This window comes from Pocillopora damicornis, chromosome 11 (assembly GCF_964200805.1).
Source record: "Pocillopora damicornis chromosome 11, jaPocDami1.2, whole genome shotgun sequence".
Classification (NCBI taxonomy): domain Eukaryota; kingdom Metazoa; phylum Cnidaria; class Anthozoa; order Scleractinia; family Pocilloporidae; genus Pocillopora; species Pocillopora damicornis.
Window position 1 is genome coordinate 10358229 of NC_142680.1, and position 10000 is coordinate 10368228.

Consider the following 10000-nt stretch of genomic DNA (forward strand, 5'->3'; position numbering starts at 1 on the left):
GTTTGGCATATTGCTTGTACTTTTCAATGGGGGTTTTACTTTTCACCTCTTTTACAAACTTCACTCCATCTTCAGTACTGGAACTCTTCTGTTTAACAGGTTTACAAGCTGGACAAACCCATGTTGTTTTACTGGTGTTTGGCATACGTTTAAGATTTATGCAAGCCAAATGCCATTCTTACAACCTTCATTGTGACATTCTAAGAGCTTATCAGTTTCACTTGGCTTCTTTTTGCAAACACAAATAGAATCCAAGATAAGGGCATCTGAAGGTGCTACATGTTTCTTGCCAGCTTGAGTGGACTTCTTTGTGCATTTTAATTCAGGCAGTGTTCTGCAGTTGGGGCAGTACCATGTTTTAGGTATGCTGCAAATACCTAAGCATGACAAATGGAACTTCAAAATAGGACAATTAGCATTACAGCAGCTTACTGTGTCTTCAGCTGTCACAGTTCGGCAAAAGCAAACAGAATGGGCTTCCATTGGCTTAACATCACCAAAGTCATGTTTCCTAGTGTACCATCTCCCTAAAACTTCGGGTAATATGCAAGTCCTCCAAAACCTGGTCAGTTTAGGTAAAACGGCTTCCCAATGATCTTTGTCAGGGAAATGCCTTTGTGTTAATAGCTTAGCCTCTCCCACATGTCCACATGCACACACTATAAAGTCACAATATAGCCTCTTGCGTGTAAACAACTGTTGTTGTACTTGAAAATAATACTGATGGTTTGTCTTTAAACTGAAATTTCCAGTGCCTATTTTTTCCAGACAGGAAGATGGTTTCATTACATAGTTATCAAAATCACAATTCTCAGTGCAAAGGGGGCATTTCACCTCGCCACACCCTTCTCCACAACAGTCGCATGAACATAAGAAATCGGGAGTTGCATGCAGCCATGGATATTCTTCGTTTATCATAAGGCCACATTTCTCAATTTTGAAGTTGATATGTTTCTTCTTCATTATCTCTTAATAAGCACTAATTGCTTCCTGTTCATGTTGACACCCATGAATTATAGCTTTGGTGTTCAGTTTATTTAATTCAGGATAGCAGATAGAATGAATGAGTGACTGGGAGGGCATGGCTGAATTTGTCTGACAAGCAGCCTTACTCTGGGAGGCCCCGATTCTTCCAGCTCTATGTCTGAAGAAACTGTTACCCTTCGCTTGTGCGACAGTATCTCTCTCAACTTGTAAGATTTGTTCTTTTGTAATCTCAATATCTACCTCTTGACAAGCTTTTAATAACTCAGGATAACTCAGAGCGAGGTACTTCTTATCAAACAGATCGCTAATTGTAGGTACGCAGCGACTTTTGAGGATATAGCTGTCTGCATACTCGGGTATTAAGCTTAGAGCGATGGGCTTGCTACTAGACTTACTAAGTTTAGCATAAAAGGTATCCATTTCCGGTTTTGAGGGAACAGGGATCTCCTTTGACACGTTTCCTTTAGCAGAGTTATCAGGGCTGGAAACATAGGAGAGGTTCTCAATCTTGGCATCTAAATCGTTTTTCATTTTCCTTGCGGATGTAAAGTTTATTTCTCGCACCTTTTCATATTCTACTTGTTTGATGTAGGTAGGTAAAAGCCACGAGCACTTCACTTGCGTGCAGGCAAGTCTGCCATTTATTTTTGTCCACGCTTCCAGATAAAATAGCACGCTTGCTATATGCGAACAGGTTTCTGCCAGGCCAGCCTTGCAACCTAAGCAGTGTGCAAACAAAATTGTTCCTTCTCTTTCCGTGATAACCCAACATGAAATAAGAGAGTCGTTCATACGCTGGGAATGTCTTACCTTTGCTAAAACAAGAAACTTGTCGGCGATTATGTGGCCTAGCACGCTTGCGATAAAACCAGAGATCATTTGGTTATATGCTTCAAGACTTCGGAAAGCTTTAAACTGTTTCTGAGTGTAGAAACTTGTCTCCAAGACAAGATAACACAAAATATCTGTGGATTCAACAGGAGGCAAACAGTCCGGCTTAAAGTCCTTCCCTTCGACTAAAACTGGATCAATTCCAATTGCCGCTATTTTCTGTAAATATCGATCTCTCACTGGAAAATCCAGCTGCTTCGCGTATTCGGATATCGGAAAAGAATAGTCGACCCCGCTTTTGTTCTGGGACTCTTTTTCTTTCTCTTTTGAATCCATTTTACTTGTGGGAATGATAGTTGTGGAAAAATTTCGGGGATTACGCAATCGAAAGTGGTACACCAATATGGCCGACCGGAAATGATGTGACGTCACGTGAAAACGATCTATTAGCAATCTTGGCAAGACACGAAGCTGGTTCAAAAGGGCGACTGGGTGAAAGATCACTGAATAAAGCCCCTTTAAGTATGATTATTTCAGTGATACCAACCCCAGGGATGCACACAATCAGTGCGATCTAAAAGTGAGGTTTGGCGCGGAAGGAAGTCCACCAAACAACTCTTTAAAGGTCTCGGTACCCATCGGCATGGTAACGGACGCAAGTCTCACGATGCTGGTTGTTGGCGGTTTCTTCATGTTCAGCTTCTCTGCAACTAACACAGCCATGGTCTGCAGCAAGCCTGGAGTTCCTTGGTGGCGTGTACTAAACGCTTGTTTTGGGCGCTCGTTTGTATCCGTTTCATCCACCCAGCTATTGTACTTCTTTCCATAGCCATGCCAGCAGACGAGGTACTGTACGCGACCGTGAACGTCTGTGAGCGTCTGTACGCTTATTGAGCACTTTCGATACTTCGTAAAACTTACACATGTTTCTTAGCTCTTCTCTCAATCAGGGATTGTCGAAAGTGATTATGACATGTGTTTACGAGGCTTTTATATGCAAGTATCATTGATAATTATGAGCTTTTCGACTGCAGAGCAATACCCTAAGTTAGTGAATGGCCCTCCTCCTGAGTGGCGTCGCGTGGGCAAGGATCTACATATGTTATCGTCATACGTGTTTAAGATGTCACAAACTGTGAGATATTTGGAATTGACCCCAACGGTCTGTCCAGAGAGCCACAACATCTTTTAATGAACTGTACAGTATCATTTTAGCAGCCCTGAAAATGCTGATTCATTCTTGCCTCTTGAGTTATGAGTTCCAATTAATTTCTGTGCAGAAATTGAAACTCGGCAGAATTGTCAACTGAAATGTCAAGACAATTTTTATTTAACTGCATATACATCCTGATGATTAACTAACTTGGGATGATTTTAGAAAAATCACCAAAAAGAGCTGATAAAGAGGTATTTATAACAACTAGTTCAGCAGTGCTCATAACTGCAGAATTGATTATTATTATTTATGTTTGAGAGTGTATGTCAATCTTGGGTTTGAACAAACAGAACTAACAAGTTATAATAACAGAAAAACATGTACCCACCTCAAATGTTTACCTATGTCGGATGCCTTCTGTGAATGTGTTGACAAAACAGTCAATACACAAACAACTAAATCTTGTTTTGATTGATACATCAACTACAACAGAACTCAGACAAGAAAAATGATTAAACTGAACATGCAGTCATTCAACAATCTTCTGTAACCTTTGATTCAAGGATCACTTGAAATTTGATTAAAATTCTCATCCCCTTGAGCATTTCCAGAAAATACGAGGGAGAAGGTCTTCTTAATTGGGTGTGTCTATTTCATCAGGAGGAGTTTAGGTGTGAAATTCAAGAGCAATGTTTGGATAAGTCAATGGCAACATGCAGATAATGGAAAGCCTTACATCAGTCCATTCTGTTCACAACCATGTGGCAATGTAGAAAAAAGGCTCTGATATATTAAAATAGTTTAACATAATTAATTTATGCTTGATCTCAACTTAAGAATATTACTCAAATACTGTGGGAATTTTGTCTGTTAAATGAGTGTGGCCAGGGAAAGATGGGTATGTAAATTGTGATGGCAGTTCAAAACGTTTTGAAAGTTAGCAACAGCAACAGGAAAAGCGTACAATTTTGCTATATACTATTACCAGTAGTAAGATACTGAAAGTTATTTACCGTAATATATTGAAAGTAGTGTAATATGTCGTAAAATAATGTAAATGTAGAGTATTGTGTAGGTAGTGTAAGTAATCAAGAGTAAGTCATCTACTGTAATCAAGGTTATTGTAAGCTACACTTTGTCAGTAGTGTGTTCCCAGTAAATTATTGTAAGTGACGTATCGTTACTGAGCCCTGTACTGTATTGTAAGTAGAGTAATGTTTTGTAAAATGTTAAAAAATGTTGCCAAAAAAAATAATAAAAATAAAGAAATTACCAAAAAAAAAAAAAACCATACACTAACCTCGTCAAAAGTGTGTGTCAAAAAAGATGGCGCTGTGTAAGTGGCTGCCATTTTCAACATCAACATTGCCAGTGATACCACCTCCTCAGTGCGACCTTCATATTTTCCAGTAACTAGGAAGTTTAAGAGAATACTTGGACCTTAAAGTTACTTGTAATTTGTTTTGAGCATTCACTTTCTTGATAATCAGATCTTCACAAATGGAAATAAGCTGTCACCTCAAAACCTTGTAGGTTACAATATGGTTTTTCTACATGTTTGTAAGGTACAATCAGCACAGAGAAAAAGAAATGATTTGGATTCTAAAATGTTTCACTGCAGTTATGTAACAAAAACAATTTCATAAAATGTTCTACAGGTGATTGTGTAAAAATTATGATAAAACTGTAAAGCTTTCTGCAAGAGAGAGGAGGGGTGGGACACGATGTATGTTCCTTCATTATTTCTTTAGTCAATTGGATCATTGGAAAGCTTTCTGTCTCTCTCTCTCCCTCCCTCATTCATGGAAACCAAATAATAACTACAAAATGCACATGGCCTGGAATTATTAATTGTGTTGTAACTTACCCTTTCTCTCCATTCCGGAAAAGGATGGATTTTCGGACAAAGTACCCACATCTAAAAACACACTAACAAATGTTCAGATCAATTGGCTGCATGATAGAAATTACCCAGAGAATAAATCAACAACCCTTTCTGCAATGTTGACAAGTTATATGCTTATTTTATTATTTAGGGATTTATAATTAATCATTAAAAGTTATTGATATTCCAACCTGCTAGAGGTTCGTCATCGAGGCAAAATACTCCTGATCTGTCCTCTGAAATTAATAGTTAACAACCAAAATATTATTGGCAGTGTCGTTTGTGATGAAACATAATGAAAAGTATTCATACACTAATAATGTATAGCAAAAGTCATGACTTGCAAATTGAAATCAAAGTTTGTCTGTTGCAATCTTTCTTCTCAAAAAATAGTGTGTAATAATAAGGAACTTAAAGATTAAGCTTCAAAGTTTTTCATTTGAAACACATGAGTGACAGAAGATCTTACACAATTAAATTTGCTGGTCAGTGATTAATCAATGTTCTTGACTTTTGAATTAGACATTTATATTGGATATTTTTGTGCCTCATAACCTTGCCTAACACCACTCGGCCCTGATGAATTCTCATCCTCATCATCAGTTGTAACTATAATTTGATCTGGAATATATGTAATTGTATGTAAAGAATTGAGAGATACTGGAGCTTCCACTTTTGGCACCTGCCCCTGCATGGAGACCACTCCATTGCTGGAAAATCCAGGAAATTGGGCCATGAGACCCCACACAGAGGGGAGTCAGGGAACTGCCATAATGAACTGTCTAACAGAGGAAAAAGGGAGGGAGGGAGGGAGCTCCTAACCAAAACAACACTCACTGTAAACAGTCGATGTGAAGGCTGTCAATAAGTCTCAGTACAGGAGCACAAAGATCCTGGTGCATGCACATATCAAAAAAACTACTAACTATAACATGAGCAAACACACGCGCTTGTTGTTGTTAACTCTGTTAAATTGCATGTGACTGCATTTATTATCCATTTAGAACAAAAAACCGGAGTGTTAAACCTATTGTATTACTCTTTTGAAAGTACAATTTAGGTTGAATAACTCATCACCTAATTGAGATTGAGTGATAAATGTACAGGGTGAGAGTCTTACCTTTGCTAAGGCCGTTAAGAATCTCCGGGTTGATTCTTAAAAACAAACAACTAAGTCAAATCCATTCTTATTCTGGCCCCCCCTTACATTGCGCATAGATATTCTGCATTAAATCATAAATTGGAAATAATTAAAAGCAGCCTTCAATGGTATGAAATCAGTTGTATGAAATTTTTAATCTTTCCGAACTAAAATAAAATTCCTTGACTTTACCCTGATCTTAATTATTTTTTTTCCCTGACCATTCCCTGATCTGTTTCAACCCTGTATTAATATGTACATGAAACGATGACGATTTGTAACAGTATGGCTGCAAAAAGTAAATGACCCTTTTAACTTACTTCCATCCTTGGGAGGTGGCGTCATAGTCAAATCAACCGTAGATGACTTACACATAGTAGTATTTGTGGCAGTTGCTGTAATGATCAACAAAAATATCAAAGTTATGCATACACTTCTCAATGTACTGATTTGTGATTATCATCTTGTGGTATTGATATGCCTTTATGGGCAAGCTAAGTTGCATATAAAAAGGAACCCTGCATACTGTTCACAAATTTTTGTTTATAAAATTTAGTGTCATTTATTATTGCAGAATAATTCAAAACTCTTCGTCCACAGAAGCTTTTGTCTTTGCATTTAACTCAAGGCATTTGCAACATGAAAGCATGCCTCTCTTTCTATTAACATCTTGTTTTACAACACTTTTGCTCAGGCATGTGCAGAAATAGAGACTGACATGGAGTAGCAGATTGAAAATTTACAAGAAACATGCTGGACATATTAAGAACTGTTAAAACTGGTTTTTGTTTTATGACATAAAGTTAGGACTCGCCCCAACAGAGCACTGATCCTGCTTCCATAATCTAATAACACTCTACATACTTACATGGTAAAGGATCAAGCACAAAAAAGATCTTTGCAGAAGAATGAGAGGTTGAAAATTCATTCACCAACTCATCCCCTGACATTAGCCCACTGTGTATGTCAGCCATTGCATGACCTTTATTGTAGGACTTGATAAAGATTAGTATGCAAATGAACAACAGACAGTCAAATCAATTTTTAAAAAATTCTTATTTACAACAAATGGAAAATATCAGGGTGTGTGAATTTCAAAGATGGGTTATAAATTGCTGAAAACAATTTAATAGAGTGAAAAAGTCATGGCTTTTAATTTGCCCATAAACAGTTTAACGCTCTTTCCGAGACATAGATGTTGATGGGTCTATATCATCACTCTTTACAATCAATGCTACAATATGTTATCAAAAAGAATCTCTAACCTTAGATGAACACGTTGCTATCATTTTTTTTGACACAATAGCTTATTATAACAACAGTACGACCTACTAAAAACACCCTTATAATCAATGCTACAATATGGTATCAAAGAGACTGTAGTATTAGCTGTGATTTGGTTGTCATTTCGCTATCTTGCTTTCAGCAAATCCATAATGCTTAGACCAGTAACTTTGCCGTGTGGGCATTCCCCATGTAGGAATTGCTACAGGAGACTGCTTGAAATAGAGGAACAGAAAAGCAAAACTACGGCACTTTACCCTGAATGCCGAAAGCACTTTGGCAGAGAGTCACTAATAGTTAGCTATGCCATGGACAGGGTTACCAGCAGTCTAGAAGTTCAATGCTTGAACGAGGATTGTGGATGGAAAGGGAAACTGGGAGAGGCCGAAGACCATAACCGGCAGTGGCCCCGTCAGGCAAAAATATCATGTCCCTTAGGCTGTAACGAGAAGCTACTCTGGCAATTCAATTATCTTGAAAAGTTTCTTTGTGTCATCGAATGTTTTTTAAAATACATGCACCACCGTACTCTCGGCCGGAACTTTCAGTTTTAGACTTTGTGGTTCGGAAAAAGAATAAAAATGTTCCCACTTCCTTCCAGAATTTATTCATCAAACGTTCACTGATTACTTTTTTTATAATAACCTTTGTGTACAGGAAAAATTGGAGTTTGTACTTTTTTATTGCAGGAGTCAGTTTGCTTTCCATTTGAGTTCATGTCCATGTAAGATTGTGACTTGCAAAGTCAAAGGATGCAATCTGATGTTCCAGAGGGGCGTGTGGGAGGACCACATGGTCAGCTGTGCACTATGCCACTCAGTTTTATACGAGGGCGAAATACGGAGACTGCGTCTTCAACGATCGGGCCAGAAGGTATGAAATGATAAAGAATACACACTGTCCCACTTACCATTTGATTGTAAAAAAGTTTTATTATTTCCTAAATAACCGAGTAAGTCGTTTTGGAATGGTTATAGTTATCAGTCAAGCAATCAGTGACTCTATAGAGGGATAGATAAGTCACTTAATCGTACACTGAATTACGTCATCGTTTAATCATTTTATTTCGTCATCAATGAAGCAATTGATTAATGAAGGTAAAATGACTAAGTAGAGTCCAATACGTCTGTAATCGTATGAGTGATAAACAAAATCGGACAACCGCCTGGCGGGAGTCCGATTTCTTAATAGAGAGTATGATTACAGACAGAATTGGACGAGAGGAAGTCCTTTTACCAATTAATCACAACCATTAAAATTTCCCAACCCCTCCCCCCCAAAAAATGCTTAAAAATACTGCAATCCGCACTGTCTGAACAGTGAATTCAAGGACATTTTATTTTTCAAACAAGACGATGTAAGGGAAACCGAACTCTTGAGAGAGGACTTCGTGTTCTCTTTCACATGGATGTTAGAAAGGGGTAGGACTACGGTGCGGAAGGACGGGAAAATATTCCTCCAGTTAGAATCTTCCGTAAACCCACAAAAGATAAAGACCAGGTAAGAGATTAACTCTCAGTAGGTAGTTACCGAAGCCTCAAAAATACTGTAAGTGAAAAGTTGAAAGTGAAACCTTCCATAAAACAATAACCCAGGGAGAAATGGTACAATTTGAGAGAAATACAGTTTATTGGAACAGAACGTCGAAAGTTATGTAGCTATCATAGTAAACATCGACGGGACAGAAGAAATGCAAATGCACAGGGATAAGAGGGATCACGTGAATAAGATAAGTAACTGAGTAACCATATCTAAATTTCTCTCTTCCTTAACAGTATCATCCTACTGCCCGTTAAAAAAGAAGAAGTAAAAGCCGAAGTGCCAATTACTGACTTAAAAGAAGGGGAGATGGTTGGAAAAGTGAGTGAAGAGAGGAAAACAAGAAATGAGCAGCCAAATGACCGGTTGATAGTAAAATTTATTATTAGTACTTTTGTGCATGTGTAAGTAAATTTAATAGAAAGTTAAAATTTCATTTAATTAAATATTTCTGCCCGTCCTGTTTCCGATTTAGGCGTGCCCTAAACAGGTCAGTATAGATAGTGTTGGATATATAGTTAAAAACTAAAACAAATTGATATTCTAGGTGTGAGTTTTCATTATCTTGAATTGATTTTAGTCGCAGAGGACTTTATGTATTGTTTATAGTTTATGTGATAGTTTTGTTAAAGATCATGTTAATAGGAGCATACTTTTAAATTTTTAAAGTAAGCCCTCAGTGTTTCAGTTTGGGAAAATTCCCTTTCCATCAGTGTACAAATTTTTTGGGGTTATTGTTTTTAAGGGGGGGTTGTTGTGTTTATGTTCATAAAGTATAATACATATACTTAGGCAAGCCTAAAAGCGGAGCTCGCATTTTTTTTCCCGCACGTCTCTTCAACAAAACTAAAGCCCCTACTATGGATAAAGTGCGTGGTAATATTAGTGGATTTTCATTCGCAACTTCTCCGTGTCCGTGTAGAGGACTGATTATAAGATAGTGCCCGTGGTACAGTTGGCCGCGCATGCTAAAAGTAGCACCTTGTACGGTCGGTCGTACGGTCGTACATCCAAATTTTTTCGGCTTGATGGGTTACTACTATTTTGTATAATGATGGGACTACGCTCTGCGAGCTCCGCTATAATAAACAATTGCAACTTTGACGATCTGTGTAAAAGTACGCATGAGTGGCCATGAATGACCACGAATGACCATGAGTGAAAAAGCGGGAAAAAG

At 37.8% G+C, this 10000-nt stretch overlaps 1 protein-coding gene and 1 pseudogene across 2 annotated transcripts; both read right to left on the reverse strand.

Moving 5' to 3' along the window:
- LOC149037446 (uncharacterized) overlaps positions 1 to 2154 on the reverse strand; it is a 2666-nt pseudogene extending 512 nt beyond the window's left edge.
- Positions 2155 to 3304: 1150 nt separating this feature from the next.
- Positions 3305 to 7340, reverse strand: LOC149037447 (uncharacterized). Of its 2 annotated transcripts, XM_089188456.1 has the most exons (4): positions 5415 to 5566; positions 5051 to 5095; positions 4842 to 4892; positions 3305 to 4387 (listed from the first exon to the last, which is right to left on the reverse strand). In XM_089188456.1, exons 1-4 carry the CDS (start codon positions 5551 to 5553, stop codon positions 4155 to 4157), a joined length of 468 nt encoding a protein of 155 aa, XP_089044582.1. In that variant the 5' UTR covers positions 5554 to 5566; the 3' UTR covers positions 3305 to 4154. The 2 variants fall into 2 exon arrangements, 1 of the variants encoding a protein (XP_089044582.1); XR_016181395.1 differs by lacking the exons at positions 3305 to 4387; positions 4842 to 4892 and adding an exon at positions 6321 to 7340 and having other exon boundaries at positions 5415 to 5480.
- Positions 7341 to 10000: the final 2660 nt, after the last annotated feature.